General features: G+C 30.6%; 1 protein-coding gene across 1 annotated transcript; it reads left to right on the top strand.

Moving 5' to 3' along the window:
• The first annotated feature begins 237 nt into the window (after window positions 1-237).
• On the top strand, window positions 238-7,637 carry LOC133299265 (disease resistance protein RPV1-like). The gene is made up of 6 exons (XM_061498703.1): window positions 238-797; window positions 1,929-2,576; window positions 2,655-3,039; window positions 3,758-4,021; window positions 4,958-5,842; window positions 6,984-7,637. The coding sequence occupies exons 1-6, from the start codon at window positions 238-240 to the stop codon at window positions 7,635-7,637; spliced, it is 3,396 nt and encodes a 1,131-aa protein (XP_061354687.1).
• Window positions 7,638-21,125: the final 13,488 nt, after the last annotated feature.

Below are 21,125 nucleotides of genomic sequence, written 5' to 3'. Positions count from 1 at the left end.
AAGTACATTAATGGTTACGCATCTCTATTTAAGTTGACTTGGCTATGGGTACGCCTCTCTCACCGTCAAGCGATTCAGATTAAAGTCTCATGAGTCTCAACTGCAACTTTCATTCTTCTATTTACTAGATACCAAGTGAGCTTCTATTCATTCTCTCCCAATAGTTAGATCCGTCCTTTAAGTGGTTGTGCTGTAAATTTCACAACACACATTTCCTTTACACTGGTTGATGATAAGATGCCTATTCATATCACAGAGAGGTTACTCTCTTGGAAATCCTTGCTCCTGCAATCATTTTGGGCCTTGTTGGGCCGTGGACCATCTTCCAGACCGAGCCCATCCTCTCAGGTGATCTATAAATATGATGTGTTTATCAGTTTCAGAGGTCCTAACACTCGTAACAGTTTTGTTGATCATCTCTATGCTCATCTCACAAGAAAAGGTATTTTCACCTTCAAGGATGACAAAAGACTCGAGAAAGGAAAATCTATTTCATCACAGCTTCAACAAGCAATTAAAGATTCAAGGGTTTCTATTGTTGTCTTCTCAATAGACTATGCTGGCTCAGCATGGTGTTTGGATGAAATGGCTTCTATATATGATTGCCAAAGAGATTTGAATCAAACTGTTTTCTCAGTTTTCTATCATGTCGATCCATCTCATGTACGAAATCAGAATGGGGAATATGGGGAGGACTTTTATTCACATACTTGGAAACAAAACCGAGACAAGGTTGATCGATGGAAGACAGCTATGAGGAATTTGGCCAATTCAGCTGGTTGGCATGTCAGGCATCAGTAAGTATTAAGTTTATTCTCTTTGTTGTTCTTTCTTAAAACGAGTTTCTCGTTAAGAAGAAAAGTTATATTAATTATTATAGGAGGCTGACTATACTTACAATCATTTTATGTTTGTAACCCCTTATTATTATTTCTATTATTGTCGGATCAAATTGAAATACTTAGTAGTATGTAGGGCTGTCCACGGTTCAATTCGATTTTGTTTTGTATATCGAACTGAATCGAACAGGTTTTAAGAAGTGGTTTGGTTCTTGAGGCAATTTGGATAAAAAGGTTTGGTTTTAAAATTTGGTTCAAAGAACGTAATGCGGTTTCGTTTAGTTCATTTGGTCTTATCACACTCCTAGGAGTGTGTATGGTTTCAGATAAAAATTGAACCGAACCAAATTAATACAGTACGGTTCGGTTTGAGAACGAACATGTTCTGTGCTAGGGACAAAGATATCTAGTTAAGAGACTAGTGAGTTTATCTTGGATCTAGGTGCTCTCTCAGATATTTATGAATTAGATACCTTTGAGTATACAGATTACTGTGCATAAGTAATAACGGCATTTGCCAAAGAAGTGATATGTGTGCACAGTGACAACATAACATTAAAGAGAGAGTAATTGTCATACTTGTAGGTTTTACCTCTTATTTATAGGATTTGCCTGTAGGTATTGGAATTCTGGACCTTTAGTAACTCCTCTAAAAGCCCAAACTCAAGTTTAATGCTGTCGTATTAGGATTAGTATCTTGGATTGATTTTCTCCTTTCTATTGCCCATTATTGAGCTTCATATAATATGCACTTCATATATGAGTCCATAACCGAATCGATTTTGAAAAAAAAAAAATAGTACGTTTATTGAAGCGATTTGTAGAAAGTGGTTTGTTTCTTGAACTAATATGAAAAACTGTGATTATTTTGATGCGGTTTAGATTGATTCAGAGTTCAGTTTAGTTCATTTGGTTTTTCTTTTCACACCCTTAATAATCTAAGTTAATGGCAATGTAGGTAGAAGTTGTAAGCATAAGTTGGTGTAAATATAACCGGCATCTATGTATATTATCCAAACATTAATTCCTATTTTTTCCATTGATTTTTAGGTTATAATTTAATGATCTTATTTTTTGTCTCTTTGTCAGGCCAGAGTTTGAAGTGATTGAAAATATTGTTCAGACAGTAATAAAAAGATTGGGTCATAAATTCTCTGGGCTTGCTGATGATCTTATTGGGATACAACCTCGTGTAACAACATTAGAAAGCCTTTTAAAATTAAAATCAAAGGAAGATGATTTTCGAGTTTTAGGAATTTGGGGGATGGGTGGAATAGGAAAGACAACTCTTGCTACGGTTTTGTACGACAGAATCTCTTATCTATTTGATGCTTGCTGTTTTATCGAGGACGTAAGCAAAATTTATAGAGATGGTGGTGCTATTGCTGTACAGAAACAAATTCTTCGTCAAACTCTAGATGAAAAAAATCTAGAGACATATAGTCCTTCTGAAATATCCGGAATTGTAAGATATAGGCTACACAACATAAAGATCCTTGTAGTTTTAGACAATGTTGATCAATTAGAGCAACTGCAGGACTTAGCTATATATCCTAAGTTGCTTTTTGCAGGAAGCAGAATAATCATAACTACTAGGGATAAGCATATTCTTAGAGTTTATGGAGCAGATAAAGTTCATGAGGTTCCACTATTGAATAATAATGATGCAAGTGAACTTTTTTGTAGAAAAGCCTTCAAAAGTGACGACAGAAGCAATAGTTGTGTGGACTTGATTCCTAAGGTGCTAAAGTATGTTCAACGTCTTCCATTAGCAATTAGAGTAGTTGGTTCTTTCTTGTGTACTCGAGATGCTATTCAATGGAAAGATGCTTTGAATAGATTGGAGAAAAATCCAGATAATAAAATTATGGATGTGCTTCAAATAAGTATTGAGGGACTACAACATGAGGAGAAAGAAATATTTTTGCACATTGCTTGTTTCTTTAAAGGGGAGAGAGAAGATTATGTTAAGCGAATTCTAGATGCTTGTGGATTACACCCTTACATTGGAATTCAAAGTCTGGTTGAGAAATCACTCATAATGATTAGAAATGAAGAAATTCATATGCATGAAATGTTGCAAGAATTGGGGAAGAAAATTGTCCGGCACCAATGTCCCGAGATGCCTGGATGCTGGAATAGATTATGGCTTTTCAAGGATTTCTATCATGTCTTGAGCACAGAAACGGTAACAAATTTTATTTCCTGAATTAGTGGGTATTACTTTCTATAAATTATTACATGCTTGAGCATAAGTGAGGAAAATGATTAAATAATCATTGGTTATTTCATTTGTGCTGAAAAATTATTTTTTTTAAGATACATTTTTTTGAGCATTTTGCATATGGAAAATGATCCGTTTATAAACTTTTTTATAAATTACACTAAGTATGACTGGTCATACACTTTTGATTGAAGTATGACCGATCATATTTAGTGTAGTTTGTAAACAAAAAGTTTGTAAATATAACTTTCCTTTTTGCATATAATCATTCTAATATTTTTGTAGCTGTTAGTAGTTTTTATCAAATTTACCCTAAAACATAAAATATTATATGATTTAAACAACTTATTTCCTATCCTTTTTAGCATAATTTATTTTTTTAATATAATCTAATCAAAACATTATCTTAAAGTTGCTTTTCAATTTTTAGAAACTTATTTTTATCCTAATTGATTTAAGGAAAACAGATTATGTATAATTAATTGTTAAATAATTCTTTCTTTGTAATTAATTTAAACACACTTACATTCCATGAGTTTTCTATTTCCATTAAAAATCTCAAGATTTTAACTATTAAATAAAGTTATATAGATAATTTATATATCTAACAAAAAGAAGTCAGATTAATTCAAATAATTCCATTTTTTTATTTGTGTAACATGTTTATTCTATTTTTTCTTTTCAGGGAACCAACAATGTTGAAGCTATAGTTCTAGATCAAAAAGAAGATGTCTCCAAATGCAAGGCTGAAGGAATATCAAAGATGAGAAACCTTCGACTGCTCATATTATATCAGAAGAATTTTTCGGGAAGACTAAATTTTCTGTCTAACAACCTACAATATTTTTTGTGGCACGGTTACCCTTTTGCTTCTTTGCCATCAAAATTTGAGCCTTATAATCTTGTTGAATTGAATATGCCTAATAGCAGCATCGAACGACTATGGGAAGGCCGGAAGGTAATTAAAATGTTCTTCTTCTTTTATTTGTTTTATTGGTATAATTATTTTTCGAAAGAAGTTGTATTGCAGGTTTATATATATATATATATATATATATATATATATATATATATATATATAGGTCGGTTTTTTCTGCAATTAATGCAGATAAGTTATTTGCATTGAGCTCAAAATGACATCGTTTTATGAGTGAATCTAAATAACTTATTTGTATATATTGTAGAAATGTTAAAACCATATATATATATATATATATATATATATATATATATGCAAAAATATTTCTACAGCAACTTTAGATAAGCTTATCTCCAGCTGCCATTTTTAACTATATTTTCTCGGGAGAATATAGTTATAACGTTAAAGTTGTTCTTTTTTCTCTCTCCTCATTTACTTTTCAGAATTTTTTTGATGACATAGAGAGAGAAAAGAGCAACTTTAACATTATAACTATATTCTTCCGGGAGGATATAGTTAAAAATGACAGCTGTAAATAAGCTTATCTAAAGTTGCTGAAGAAATGTTTACCTTATATATATATATAGAGAAGTGTAGTGCGTTTAAAAATTCAAAATGAATATAATTTACATAAAAATTTTAATAGTGACAGATTATTCTTATATGAATAAGAAGTGTAACATATGACTCACATAACTAATAAATTAGAGTTATTAGATATAAAATGGAATCACCATCCAAATTTTAGAGTGTAACTTACACTAATACAAAATGATTGTGACTATTTTAATATGTTTAAAAGGCTAAACTCAAATCCCTTAAAAAATAGGAATAGCGAATGATGTGATCAACTTCTTTGTTTAGTTCAAATTAAATTGTTTTCTCGATTATATCTTAATAGAATTGGCATTGATTAATGAAATTGAAGTTTTAATACAACATACTAATAGCTAACTGCTGATTCTCTCATCACAGGATCTCCCTTGTTTGAAAAGGATGGATTTGAGCAACTCTAAATATCTTATGGAAACTCCAATGTTTGAAGGGATCTTAGAAATTGAGCGGCTAGATCTTACTGGATGTACAAACCTTTGTCAAGTCCATCCATCAATTGGACTTCTCACAAAACTTGCTTTCTTGAGTTTGCAAAATTGTAGCAGTTTGGTCAACCTTGATTTTGGTAGTTTATCTGATTTATGTTCGCTTCGTGTTCTACACCTCTCTGGTTGCACAAGACTTGAAAATACACCAGACTTTACAGGGGCATCAAATGTTGAGTACCTTGATATTGATCAATGTACAAGTTTATCCACGGTTCATGAATCTGTTGGGGATCTTGCAAAGCTTAAATTCTTGACTTTGAAAGATTGCACAAGTCTTGTCAATATACCTAGTAGGATTAACACCATGAGATCTCTTATAACTCTAGATTTATATGGTTGCTGGGGCCTTATGGAATTGCCAATGGAAAAAACTTTCATTTTTTCTCCCACTTTGGAATCTTTGATCCATCTAGACTTAGCCTTTTGCAATCTACATGAAGTGCCTAAAGCTATTGGAGAGTTAAAGTATTTGGAAAGACTAGATCTACGAGGAAACAATATTGTTTCAGTACCTTATACTACCACTAGGCTTTACTGTTTAGCATATTTAAACTTGGCACATTGTCATCAGCTTCAATCTTTACCTAAGCTCCCATTAACAAGTGCTCCATCAGTTGGAAGGTATTTTAAAACGACATCCAGATCTCATGATCAAAGGTCAGGATTATATATTTTTGACTGTCCCAAGCTGGTTGATAATTTGTCTATTTCCCCAGATAAAGACATCTCCCTTCAATGGTTGTTAAGACTAATTAAGGTGCGTACTCTAAATTTTTTTCGTTGTGTTAGGGATGGGTTTAATTAGAGCTTTACATCATGTCAAAGGTAATTGAGTGGTTACACCATTTTCTAATATAAGAAGAAAAAAAAAGGTTAAAATCAGCACAAGATAAAAAATGGATCTATGCATTATCATTACTTGAGGCCCAAGGACTATTGCACGAGAGAAGTATTAGAAATATAATATATAGGGGTACGATATGTTATTACCGATGTTATTACCAATCAATTTCACCGTTAGATCGATTATGTTGATCCAACGGTTATATTTGTTTCCATCTTTGTATGGTTATGATTCCCATATTCAATACTTTATATTTATTTTCATATTTGTATGGTTATGATTTTCCATATTTAATGATTTCACATTAAATATGGGGAATCATAACCATACAAAGATGAAAATAAATATAACTATTGGTAGGGGTGTTAATGTGCCGAGCCGAGCCAAACTTTGGTCTTAAAAAGCTAAGCCTGTATTTAAATGTATTCGCCTGAACAAGCTTGTTACCTATTATAAATATAATTATCGGCTTGTGGCCTGTCTTATTTACAAAAAATAAAAGTCTGGTTTAGCCTATTAGCCTGTTTAAAAAAAAATAAGATAACAAAAATTTATCCAAACAAAATATACAATCAACAACATTGGTAATTCTATAAATATTCATAAATTCAATGTATATCCGAATAGCATAATATAGAATAAAATAATTTAAAAACTCTGTTTAACCAATAAAATGAGGTGAAATGGATTGAAGAGAAAGAGAGAGCTATTATAAGTAGTATAAAAAATATTAAAAATAATATACTAGGCCAGCCTGAGAGGCTCTAAGGCCGAGCTTTTGAATTGGAGCCTGAAGTCTTTTTATTAAACGAGTTTTTATAAAAGTTCAAGAGTGATTTCAACAACCAATTCAAAGCTGAGCTGAAGGCCCTGGTTCGTTTAACACCCCTAACTTTTGGATCAGCATAATCAATCAATCTAATGATGAAATTGATTGGTAATAACAATAATTGGTCGTTATAATATCCTTTATCTAATATATAAAACTAATAATATAACCTCTCTTTCTAGATCTGATATACCTCTGTGTTTCTTTTTCTTCTTCTGATATCAGGAACCTCGTCACTTTCGGTGTGGCTTTGACATTGTTTTTCCTTGGGATTGGACAAAAGAATTTGTTGTTCCATCGTGGTTATATCAACGGTTTAAAGGGGGTTCAGTAATAAGGATAGTACACTTGGATGTGGATCACAACTGGGTTGGTTTCGTCTTTTGTGTAGCATTTGAGATAAACAATGGTCTTGTTGGTTCTCTAGATTCATCCTCTTTGCCACTTGTACATCCTTTTTATCTTTCTTTTGAAAATGAATACACTGAAGAACGTTTTGATATGCCACTTAATTTGGAATTGGACAAGATTGATGGCTCAAAATATATTTGGACAATCTATATCTCTCGAAAGCACTGTCATTTTTTGAAAACAGGAGCGCATATCACATTCAAAGCTTGCCCTGGTTTGATGGTTATGGAATGGGGTTTACGCATGCTAATTGAGGAAGATGTAAGGGTGTTAAAAATTACCGAAAAACGTAGTTTTTCTTTCAGTACAGAACAACCTGGTCTTGTCATTGATAATGTTGAAGAAAGCAACAACACCCATCATCCTAAAATTCAACTTCCATACAATTGGTTGGTTACTGAGGAAGACGAAGAGGAGAAAATTGAAGCAAAGGAAAAAGAAAATAATCTCTCTAATCTAGGCTTCTGAATAGGTCATCCACAGTGAAATCACACAGCATCTTCCCTGAGGCAATTATCTTTCCATAGCAGTGTGACACATTATTATTTAACAATTAAATATCATTGTTAATTTATGATTAATTACAATAAGTAGTCATGTATCAATACTTAATAATTGTTATAGTGCACCCAACTTTGGTAAACCAAGTTTATACAAGAATTTCTTTGTTGAATATCTTGATGATCTTCATAAATTTAATTGTTGATTTTTTCTACTCCTTGCACATATGTAGAAGTAAAATAGGAAATTAAATTGTAGATTGGCTATAATCACAAGGACTGAAAGTTTTTTGTCTGATTACTCTGGAATGACCGAAAGATAAATCAGGGTTGTATATCTTAATTGTATAGTAATCTGGTATACCTTCTGTTAGAATAGTAAACATGCTTTGGCTGGAATAAGTTTTGGTTATCAGCCTATGTCTATTCTTTTTTTTGTTTGGCAAGTGATGTTTATTCTTTTTTGGAGTTACCCAACCCTAGTGATGTTTATTCTTTGTCTGAGTGTTAGTTGTTTTTGAAACAAGATTTCTTAGGAGAATGAGTGGGGGTATTATATTGAGAGGAGAGATTCTCTAGTACGGGACTATTTGTTCTCTGGTGAATTAGTGGGTTGGGCCTGGCAGCCCAACCGGCTGGTCTAGAACAAGCCTATTACTTAAATGATATTTATTTATTTATTTATATTTTTTTGGTTTGGTAAGTGATGTTTATTATTTGTTTCAAACAAATTTTGTTTGTCTTAGTGTTAATTGGTTTTGAAACATGAGGATATCATACGAAACTAAGATATGAGACATCTTCATCTTGATATGATAAACTTTGTACTATGAAGTGGAAAATGGTCATTTCATTTTGTTATAGTATCTTGGTTCATTCAAATTATAGTGCTGTCCTTTTATTCCATTCCTGACTATCATTGTGTTTTGAAGTTTTTGAACGTTCAATTTAATTTTCATGAAACTATGATGCAGATATGGAGTCTGAAGCAGGACAAGTATTTACTTGATTTAAAGGAACATGTCGAGGTTCGGAGATATGTTGTCATGTGTACACTTTCATTTTTATTTCCCTTTATTCCTTTTCTAACAAAGCAATTATCCTTCAGGAGATATATACAATCCGATGGAGCCCTACAATCAGCAGTTAGTGCTAGCAAGGTAAATATGCTTCCACTGACGAATAAAAATTGGCAATAGTAAATGATATGGAAGCGGCTCCACGTAAAAACCTATTGTTTTAAGTAAAGGCTTTCATATTAAATGAAAAGTATAAGCATTTTATAAGTAATTAAGATACATAATAAATGTTATTTTTATGGGACAGGATCATTAGACAACGTAAAATAAAAAGTTTGACACCTTATCTGAGAATTGTTAATATTGCCTTGATCTAACGACTCTTATTTGTAAGCATATGACACCGTTGATCTGTCTTGATCAATCGGCCCTTAAATAAGGTGTCAAATAATCTTACCCTTATTTATATTCATTAACTGTCGCCTTAAGCGGCACATCTTAACAAAACTCTTAAAATAGTCAGTGTTGGAGAAATTTGAAAGAAACCATAAAATAAGTGTATGTTTTGTATTCCCTTATCCTTTGGATTATTGTTCTTTTAAGCAGCGCTTCCTTCGACTCCACAATAAAGCTCTGGGATGTGGAACTAGGGAAAGTACTCTACAACTTGAATGGCCAAAAGTACAGAAACTAAATCATCCTGCATTACAATCGAATGCATAACACACATGCATATGCTATGTAACAATGGATGGACGCATTTGTCCCATGATAAAATATGTACGCTATTGATAGGAAATGGCTCAAAATTGAAGATGATTTATATGCATTTGCTAATTAATAGGAAACATGGGTCTAATGCAGGAATCAACGATTTTCTGTTGCTTAGAGCCTTAGAATTTCGTAATCATCAATGTTCCAGCATATTATATATATTTTTGTCATTTTAATACATTGCTTTCTGTTGCAACACCCAGGGATCCTGTATATTCCTAAGGGCGAGTATCTGGCCAGTGGCTCCATGGATAAATACATGCATATATGGTCCGTGAAAGAGGGAAAAATTGTGAAAACATATGCTGGAAATGGTGGGATATCTTTGGTACTTAGGTACTCGGAATACTTATTCCTTTACTAAAAATGGGAAGAAATAGAATTTAGATGACAGGTGGCTAGAATAGGCAAAGTGAATTGTATTACTTGTGATATCACAATAAAAATAACAACAATCACGTCAATTCAGTAAATTTTGAAAAATACAAGTTATAGAAATTTTTATCATATAAAATTTACCAAATAAAATTTATTGTGCAAAGTTTACCGTAATAATTCACATAAAAATTAAAGACATGACATATCAAAATAATGAATTTATAAAAATATAAATAAATAAATATATACGTATATAATAATATTTACGTATATGTTAATATGCACATATACAATATTTATAAATTATGTACTCCCGGAAGTACATTAGGTTACATTATGTACTTCTAGAAATACATAGTGTAATTTACAAAAATTTGGAAAAAAAAGTTTATGAACGGATTCTTCCCCTATATATATATATATATATGGCTTTAATGTTTTATATATATACATTTGCTCCAAAATGACGTCGTTTTGGGTTAAAAAAAATTATTATAACCTTAAAATAAATATAATAACAAAAATACTTTGATTTCTGCCTCAAAATATTTTGGGCTCAATGTAGATAAGTTATCTACATTGACATGTAGATAAGTTATCTACATTGACTGTAGAAAAAGCGAACCCAATATAATAGAAATATAAATTGCTAAAATAAATAACAAAAAAAATTGGAACGTGGAATCCCGTCGGGAGAGATTAGATGAAGAAAAGAAAAAGTCAAATAAGGTAACAAAGTAGCACTTCCATGAAGTTTATATTTTAGGAAGAAAGAAAGAAGTTATCCTCAAAATCAGCAGTCACTTTTATATTTTTTTTATTATCAAGTTTCCTCATTCTCAATTTCTTTTCTCCCCCTCTCCTCTGGTAAAGTTTTTTCTAAATTTTTCAAGACTTTTCATTCCTCGATTGCTCTCAATTTTGAAGCATTGACTAATGGTTCCTTTAGCCTCTATTTATAAGAAAAATATTATCATGTCAATGATAAATTTAATATTAATCCTGAAGAAAGCGAACCAAATGAAATAAGTGCAGCTGCTAATTATAACAATTTGGGGAATACAAAATGGCCAAATCTGGTTTTAATGGGAAACAACAAAGATTTGGTTGATGTTGACATGTGTAATAACTATATTGATATGGGAGAAAAATATGATAAAATTATAATTATCGCCAACAACTTATTTGCCCTATCAGTAGCTCTTGTTGTCTCAAGAGATAATCTGGATCTAGAACCCAAGACTATAAGAATGCCATAAGCATTCAGACGAGAACGAATGATAGGAGGAAATTAAGAAAGAACATAGGTTTTCAATGCCCGACATCAATTATGATGTTTCTTATTCTCCCATAATGAATTTTATTATGTTTCGTTACTTGATTAGTGTGGCAGCTAAGATACATCTTGAGATGCATTTAATGGACGTCGTGACTGCAAGGTCACTTAACAATGATACTTATATGAAAATCCCTTAAGGATTCCCCATATCCCACATAGGAAAGAATGGAAATCACCACATTTTAACATTAAGTTGTAAAGATCATTGTATGGTCTCAAACATATTATTGTTTCAGCTTGCAGATCAAGCATCTTCCAAAATGTTATTTTATTTCACCAATATAATTATATAAGTGCCTCGATGATTCATTAGAAGTGAATAAAGATTCATATAGACCTAAAGAAGCTAATGAGATAGGATTAGAACCTAAACCTCTTTATCTTAAGCACCATAAGAGCACTATTATGCCCTAAAAATTGCAACAGGCTTGGTATTGTATTTATAGTAAAAGTCCTAGCTAGACATAATGCTTTCTTACCTAAAGACATTGGAATGACGTTAATCATATTTTGGTTATCTTCAAGGATCTTTTTATGAGATAGAGATTTACATTGGTGGAATATTTTGATAATCACATATTAGATATGTATCCCTTTATGGAGGCATTGTAATGTCATGAAAGCCTGTAAAAACAAAGCCTAGTAAAAAAATGTGTTTAAAATAACACATTAATATTTCATGTGGTTTACCCACAATTGATAATACCCCATCATTCTCTTTTTTTTTTAGGGGGTGCAATGCAACTTGCATTGAACAAATGAATGATGGAGAAATTGGTATTCATCAAGTTCACTCTAGTGACAATCTTACTGATTTATTGACTAAATCCCTCACCAGCTTCCGAATATGAGAAACTGGTATATAAAATAGGTATGCATAACTTAATAGATTACTTTCATCAAAGGGAGTGAATCAATTATGATCATCCTTAAAAGATGGAGTCCTGAAGATTTATTACTGTACTTTATTTTCTTTTGCCAAGATTTTCTTTCCCAAAGGATTTTTCTTGGCAAGAGATTTTTAATGAGGCAGTTTGTGCAATGCTTTGATAGCGCAGGTCGTGTACTTTTTTTTTTCTATTTTCTATTTTTAAAAGATTAAAGAGATGAAAAGTAATTTCAAAATCATGAAATCATTCTCAATGGTATGAAGTTTCATGAAAACTTTTTCTAAAATGTTATTAAGGGATTTTCCATCTTCAAAACACATTTTAAACTAGTGACATTGTTTTTATGAGATTTATAACATTAAGAAGCAAGTGATTTATGGATGAAAATCTCATATGCTATAGGATTCGAAGCATATATATTCTAGTAAAATAAACCTTATATGCAGTGACAAAATTCAATATATAAGATCTAATTCGGCATTTCTGTTATGCTAAGTATACTTCTCATGTAAGGAATGCATCTACCATGAAAAAAAAATACTTCATCAACAAGTAAGTAATCGATTACTTTCGTGGTAATCGATTACTTTCATCTGCAACTTGACAGCAAGAACATTATTTCGTATTTTGGATATAACTTGAGCTATTCTTATCAGATTGATGTGATCTTGGTCTCTTTGGAAAGATGAAAGAGATATCTACAATTTTTATGAACACAAGATTCAAATCCAACATATTTGATATGAAAAATTGTTCAGAAGACAACAATCGAATTATGCAGCAAATTTTAAGCTCAAATATATTTTTGCTTGCTTCTAACCACTTTTCATGAAAGATCTTGACTTGATAAATATGTTTTGAAGTTATAAAATATGTCAAGGATCTTTTCCATGGATTTTTCAAAAAAAATTCAAGTATATAAATGGTTATGGATTATGCAATTTGAAAAATATTTTTACTTTAAGAAAAGCTTTGAGCTCATGCAATGCAATCTACTATATACTCTTACATGTGAGTTTAAGCCCTAGAGATATAATTCTAGATAAGATTTTGGACTTAACTTTTTATCTTAGTGCTTGGACCTTGATGCTTCTCTTGACTTTTGCATTTGATTTGTTAGATTGGCAATAATTGGTCCTTTGTTAGTTTTGATCCTTTTTCACTTTGGTTGTGATATTGAACTTTTTTAGATGTTATCCATGGTTTGTTACTTTTGATCTTTAATGCTTGTCCTTGTTCTTGCTACTTTGATGACTCATCATTCTTTTTGTATGACTTTATCATATATCTTTATTTTTTTTTCTGGTGAGGATATCTTTAATCTTCACATAGGCATGATGTTTTTTGCTCTTGATCAATGTTGTTCTCTTTTTGCTATTGTCACTTTATTATCATCAAAACATACCTTGTATGTACAGTTGTATGGTAATATAACAAAATTTGTATTGAGTATATAATAAATATAATAATAAGCCAGACCTCCCATCTCTAATTCAAATAACATTATATATTTATTTTGCTTATTACTAAATTTTATAATTCTTAATTATGGAGCTTCTATTGTGGGCCAGAATAGAGCACCAATCTAAGTTATCGATGATGATATTTGTATTTGATCTTAATGCACACACAGTACCTAAAGGCTAAGCGCACTAAATTATAAGGCATGATCGATTGTATTTTACTTTTTTTCTTTTAAAATTATATTGTAGAGTAATTAATGAAATGCGTGTTTTTTTATTTTTTTTATTGAAAATTAAAAATTAAAACACAAACACCTGAAATATATAGGGTATGTTATTTTCAAAAATAATTTTTTGATTTTCAGAAAAAAAAACAAAAAGACCTATTTGATAAGGCTTGTTTTGTAAAAATAGTTTTAAAAATTATAATTGTTTTTTAGTTTTTAGAATTAAATTTAGAGAAAATGTCTAAGTTATTTTTGTTTTTTATTTTGATTTTAAACTTAAAAAAAAGTATTTATTTCATTAACTATTCTACAAAATAATTTTAATAACAGAAAAAAATAGAATACAATCAAATACACATATTCTCTAAATTTGATTCTAAAAACTTAAAAACAAGTATAATTTTTAGAACTAATTTTACAAAACATGAATTATCAAACAAATTTTTTTATTTTTTAGAAAAAACAATTTTTAAAAATAAAATTCAAAAACATACCTAAATTACCACATGGTAAAACTATTGATCGTACAACAGCTATATAAAGGCAATATGAGGGTATTTATATTTTTTTGAATCTTGTATGACACATGGCAATGGGCTCGTTTGATTTTTTAGTTTGAGGATCAACTAATATGGGCCTCATTTACAACTTCGAAAAAACTTGAATATAGGAGTTTGGAATGTGTCTCCTTCTAGGTTGACTATATGGTTCATTTAATTCGAGCTGAACTGAGTAGTTTAGTATTTAGAAACATGATTGGAGCAAAATAAATGGTTTATATTAAACATGAACCAACTTTTAAGCTAAACTATTTCTTATCGAGCCAAAATGTGAAATACTTGGGCCTCCTCTAGAAACCTTGATGGAAAGTTTAACCACCCAGAATCACCTTCTAATTAGTAATGAGCCCAGGTGAAACAATGGGTCTCCTTCTCTTAATCCCTTTAGGAGCAAAACTAAGAAGACAAGATTCATTTCGTAAAATAGAAAGAAAGAAGCTACACAGAAACGGAGTTAACCTCACAATTTATGTAGGAAAACCAAAGTTTATCAAGATTCAATCTCAAAAACCTCCAATCCATTCTATCAGAATATCATAGTACGTACTATATATGCTTCAATTTTTTATTTTTTCATATAATTCATAACTTTCCTAGCAATAATTGCATTAACTTATGTTTCATAGCTCGGTACAAAACTATTTTGAAGAGGCCCAATAAGGTTCCTCAAGAAGGAGCAAAATCTATTCACCCAAAACTTTTGTAATTAACTTATACACAACATTGCATATACTAATAATTATAAAATGCTTGAACTAATTTGGTTGGTCCTATTTTGGAATGAGAACAACAATAAATTGGTAATGGAAGGGTCAATGCAACCTTGAGCAAATGCGTCTCTAACCACCCTCCAAACATCATCATCGACAATATCTGAATAAGTTTTATAGAAATGTGATAAAAATCCTCCAAAACACCACTAAGTATATGTAGAGTTGTTTCAACTTAGGTAAAATGTCTCAATTTCGAGTCCTAAGTTTACACTTATATTAAAATTTGACAAGAAAAAAGTTTGTCTTTCATATAATTCAACCCGACTCGAATTTGAAATAGTCAGTGCAAATAAAGACAAGATACAGGTAATTTATAAAGAAATATCCTCCAAATTTGGGTTATTTATTTGAATTTAAACGGCTAATGTGTTGGGAACTCAGTTCCCTCAACTCGACATAGAAGTCTTTTGCGGAAGTCAGTCAACAAGATCATTGATCTCGAATCTCGGCAATCTTACTTAGCCTGAACTTCACCAGGTCGGACAGAGCAACGAAAAAACAAAAAATATAAAGACGAGAGAGAGAAAGAGAACACATGTAGATTTTAACGTGAAAAAACCTTCTCCAATAAAAAAGTAAAAAACTCACAGGACCTAGTCCAATTCAAACGTACATTATAAAAATAATGGATACAAAGAATAAAAATTCACCAAAGTGGTGGTTAACACAACTTTTCTAACAATGGTGATGTAATCAAACTTCCTTAAAAATATTTTACTCAAAGATCTCTCAAAATAAATACAAAGCTGTTTTGCTCACAAATCTCTCAAATGATTTTATCTAATTCTAACCTAGCATCTATCCACAACTAATGAATATATAGAGGAGTTAGAATCTAGGGTTAGAATTTTTAGAAAACTCCTCAATGAATTTGGACTTAACATTGAAGGAAGAATTCCAACGTGACAATTTTTACCTATTATGAGAAGATAGTTCTCTCAGTTTCGACAATTTCTACCTATTATGACAAGATAATTCTCAGTTTCAACAAGCGTAAGAGTTGATTGGCCGTGAGTTAAACGAAATCAGGCTCAGTAATAATAACATCAATCTCCCACGGTTTTGCGAAATTCTGGTGGCAGACAAGGTACCGACCAATTTATATTTTAATATATATAACTAACGACAAATAAGAGTGTAAAGCAGAGAGAATATTTTTATTTTCATTATATAGAACCGACCGCGTTAAAGTGCCTGTGAAATTTAAAATAAAATAAAACTATCTCTTTCTCTACACTTTCGATATGAACATGCACTTACCCTTTGTTCGAATGCTATGTTAAAGGGAGAAAAAAAAGGAGAGAAATAAGAAATAATATTTTCCCCCTGTGCAATTGTATAAAAAAGTGAGAGAAAACAATAAAAGCAAGGATTTAGTTTCCCGGATATACTTTAGGGGAAAATATTTGGAGTTATAATAGTTGATTAAAAATTAAATGTTTAATATTGTAATAAATTACATGTATATGCATAATAAACTATTAAATTATTAAAACTCAATTTTAAAATTTTTCAATAAGTGATTATAAATCTACGATTTTCTCTCTTCGTTTCATGAAATTATCTTTCACTTATATATATATATATATATATATATATATATATATATATATATATATATATATATATATATATAGACCTTCTGTAGCTAAGTTCTTCAATGAAAATTTTCTTTTCCATCGTAATACATGTTATCATCATATTAAAAAATAACAAAACAAAATTAATTAACTCTGTTTTGAAGTTATAAGCATTATAGCTCAAGACAACGGACCTATTTGCATATACATGTTTTAGAAATAAACAAAAATATTTGCATCATTCGGAGCCATTAAATTTATTTTTATGGTAAAAATTAAGCAAGTATTACTATAATTATTTTACCAATTCCGACTGCTAATATCTCCAACTTATATGATTAATTTTGTTTGCATTTGAATTATGCAAAAATAAAATAAAATCTATAATAATTCGTATTTCTTAGAAATTGTTATAATTAATAATAAGGAAGGATATTGTAACAACTAAGTTGTGTTACTACCATGTTACTATCAATCAATCTCACTGTTAGATCGATTATGTTGATCCAACGGTTATATTTATTTCCATCTTTGTATGGTTATGATTTCCTATATTTAAAGTGAAAGCATTAAATATGAGAAATCATAATCATTCATAGGTGAAAATAAATATAAAGTATTAAATTTGGGAAGTTATGACCATACAAAGATGGAAATAAATATAATCATTGGATCAACATAATCGATCTAACAGTGAGATTGATTGGTAGTAACATGGTAGTAACACAACTTGATTGTTACAATATTCTTCCCCGTTAATAATATCATGATTTAGAAGCGAAAGTTTATAAATAACTTTGATACAATCAATAATTTTTTTTTATAAATATTAGTTATCAAGTGGTTTTTTCATACAAAATCAAAAGGACGATACGCAAGACAAACTATATTGCAAGATTTCAATTTCAAGCTACACGGTCCAAGCATTCAATAATAGTCTTTCTCGTGATCATAATAATATTAGATGCTGTCTTAAATATTTTCGCTGTTTGATTTGTATTTTTTTTAAGTAGATTGTTTTATTTGTATTTTGATTATGCTAGATCGCTGGGTTGGAAAAGTAAGTTGTCATCTTCAAAGTGGACCATATAATTGAACCATCTTTTTTTTTAATGGGTTTTAATAGGGACAAGGATGACAATCTGACGTACAGAAATCTAAGGAAAATCCAGTACTTTGATATAAGAAAAAAATATGCATTTGTTTAAATCATTGTCATCAATCAATCAAAAGCTAAAACAGAGTCATCAATAAATAATAAATCAGTTTCTTTGGATCTATGTCTTATAATAAGGACACTTTAGCAACGACGGGTTTAGGACAGTTTCATGAATCGAACATAATACAAGCTATTCAATATATATAGCTTCTTTGGCGTATTACCCCATTATGCAAATAGTCAAAAAATTAATAATTACTAATTATTATTTTTGAGCTAATTAATTTTTTTTATCATTGTTTAATAAATGGGACAGCGTTAACATTAATTAATCTCAAGGTTTAAGCTATAAGCTATGATATATGATGACATATCTGTCTACTGCTTTCTGTGCAGGAGCTGGAGTTTGATTGGAGTCACATTATAGTTTAAACATATAATTGTTTATGAATGAAAAGTTCATAAAAGTTAAACGCTTTGAAAAAGAAAAAGAAGAATCTACATAATATTCAATTCAATTTGAGTTGTAACTCAATGAAGGAAAGACACTCAACCTCGTCCGTCAGCAATATATATATATATATATATATATATATATATATATATATATATATATATATATATATATATATATATATATATATATATTGTTTATGATTGAAAAGAAAATAAATACTTTTTTTTTTTTAACTAAAGATTACACTTTGCTTCAGCAGAATATAAATTGAAGATACTTGAGTTACTAACAAAGCCCAGATAGCAATAAGAATTTGACTAATTTACCCAATATGACAACAGCCGTTGTTAGAATATTTAAAAAATATTTCAAAATATTATTATTGGATTTTAAAATATCTTAATACATTTTAGATAATTTCTTAATATTAGTTTATATATTTCTTTATATTTGTATACTTCATGAGATTTATTTATTTTATTTAATTAGAATTATAAGTCTGATATTTGAATAAATGACGTTAATATTTGTTTACCAAAAAAAGAAGTTAGTATTTGTATATTTTAATATATCCTTCTCACTAATATCAGCGTGTTCTGTCTAATAGACAGAGATGTCTAGCCGAATGGGTTAGTATATTACTTTTGGATCTAAGTGTCCTCTCTAAGGAATCTATGGATTATATGCTCTTGAGTCAAGCAGATAACTATGTACAGAGAATAATATACGACTTTGTCAAAAGGGAGTATGTATGCACAGTGACAGGATAACAGTAAGAGAGATTGTGCGTACCTGTAGGTTTTACCTCTTATTTATAGAGTTTACCTGTGAATATTGGGTGCTAGACCTTTAGTGCTTATGCTAATGGCAAAAGCCCATGTATTATGTTGTCGTACTAAGATTGGTATCTTTGATGGATATCTTTGCTTAATTATGTCTGATTTATGCTTAGATTACCCCTTGTTGGGCTTAACAATAGTAGGCCTCAGATATGAGTCCATAATAGTCGCCCCTTAGCCAGACTGTTTAGGTGTCCGGTTTGTCGGGGTGAAAATACTTTGAATTTTTTTCTTAATTCTCAGTTTAGACTTATGGATCTAGTGAATCTTAAGTATTTCCTAGGATTAGAGGTTGCAAGAGCTAAGAGTGGAATAATTTTGTCTCAAAGGCATTATACTTTATAACTTCTAGAAGATATTGGATTTTCGGCATCAAAATTAGCTACTACCCCTATGGATTCCAAGGCCAAACTCAATAGCACATATAGAGATCCTCTCCAAGATTGTTCTCAGTACTGAAACGTGATTACAATGCTTCTCTATCTAACACTTTTTAGGCCTGACTAACTTATGTTGCTCACAGGTTAAGTTAGTTCGTATCTTAGCCTAGAACAACACATATATAGGTTGCACATTATCTTCTCAGGTATCTTAAAGGTCATCTAGGTCAAGGTTTATTTTTTCCTTCATCCTTTTCTCTTCAACTTTTGGCCTTTAGTGATGCGGATTGGAGAGGAAGTCCTGACTCAAGGAAGTCCGTAACTGGCTTTGTGTTTTTCTTGGGCATTCTCTAATTTCTTGAAAAGATAAAAAGCATACTACTATTCCAAGAAGCTTAGCTGAAGCTCAAAAACAAGGCTATGGCAGCCACTATATTGCTAAACTAAGTTCGATTTATTAGCTCCTCACTGACCTTGATCTTTCTACTATTTTCCAACTTTGTTATTTTGTGATAATCAGGCTGCAATTCACATTGCTTCAAATCCAACATTTCATGAGAGGACAAAACATATAGAAATCGATTGCCACTACGTCAAGGATCAAGTGACTTTTGAAAAGATTCGATTGACGCCCATCAAATCCCAAGACCAACTAGAAAACTTGTTTACAAAAGTATTGCCTCATGTTGCTCTCCTTTCTTTGTTGTCCAAGATGTCCATTTTGAGGGGAAGTAATAAGTATATTATGTATTAATTTTATTATAACTCTAGTTAATTGATCTCTGGTTAATTTTATACTATTATGTTATAACTTGAGTTTAGAGTTAGGTAACTACAGCTTTAGCATAGTGACTGACTTTACTTTTGGTACTACTTTGAGAGAAAGAGAGAATCATCTCTTGTGTACTTTCCTACTGGTTCTTGTGAATAAATCTCTTATTTTCTTCCCAGTTTCACATAAAATGTGGTTCTGCTTTCTGTTTTTCTGATGCAAGATTTTGTGAATTAATGTCGGTTATAAATCTCTCTTTCTCGCTTTCTGTTGGAAAATTTCTTTCTTGGCTATATAATTCAGACCGAATTCCAACTTCATTTCAAAATCATTAATGTCGGTTCCTCCATGATCTTAATGAAAACGATTCTGTGTGATACCAACTTCGATCTCCAATCCAACCTGTCGAAAATACGTGTAGTGCATTCAGGTGTTGGAATTGCTGGGTCAGTTGTGCCAAACAAAGCAATTAATATACAGCTACCAAAAAGTGCAAGACAATTGAATCCACCACCAGAATAAAATCAAACTGTTCATGTTTGGAATTTTTTGCACCAATCAGAATGCTACACCTACAAATATTGACATTAGCATCAAAATTTTCACTTTTCATTAAGTTTTTCGTCTACTAACTTCCTAAAGAAAAAATGAAATCATTAATATATATATATATATATATATATATATATATATGTGTATATCATTCCCTGCATGCATTTCATGTACTTTTGCATATCAAATAATTGCTTCCGTATGTTGAATATATACTGTTAGTTGCCCTCCCTCACTACCATCGACACATCATTTTCATAAATGTTGATATGTAATATAATTTAGGGATAATAT

This window comes from Gastrolobium bilobum, unplaced genomic scaffold (assembly GCF_033153095.1).
Source record: "Gastrolobium bilobum isolate Gb01-03AN ecotype WA unplaced genomic scaffold, APGP_CSIRO_Gbil_v1 utg41201, whole genome shotgun sequence".
Taxonomy (NCBI): domain Eukaryota; kingdom Viridiplantae; phylum Streptophyta; class Magnoliopsida; order Fabales; family Fabaceae; genus Gastrolobium; species Gastrolobium bilobum.
Note: the sequence above shows the minus strand (reverse complement) of the source record. Positions and strands in the feature narration are given on the sequence as shown.

What these genes read in the sequence shown, in the direction of transcription:
- LOC133299265 (XM_061498703.1), top strand. Translation starts at nt 238, where the DNA reads ATGCCTATTCATATCACAGAGAGGTTACTCTCTTGGAAATCCTTGCTC. An exon ending in AGTTGTGTGGACTTGATTCC is followed by an intron (nt 2,577 to 2,654) that starts TAAGGTGCTAAA and finishes TCGAGATGCTAT; the next exon opens with TCAATGGAAAGATGCTTTGA. An exon ending in GACTATGGGAAGGCCGGAAG is followed by an intron (nt 4,022 to 4,957) that starts GTAATTAAAATG and finishes CTCTCATCACAG; the next exon opens with GATCTCCCTTGTTTGAAAAG.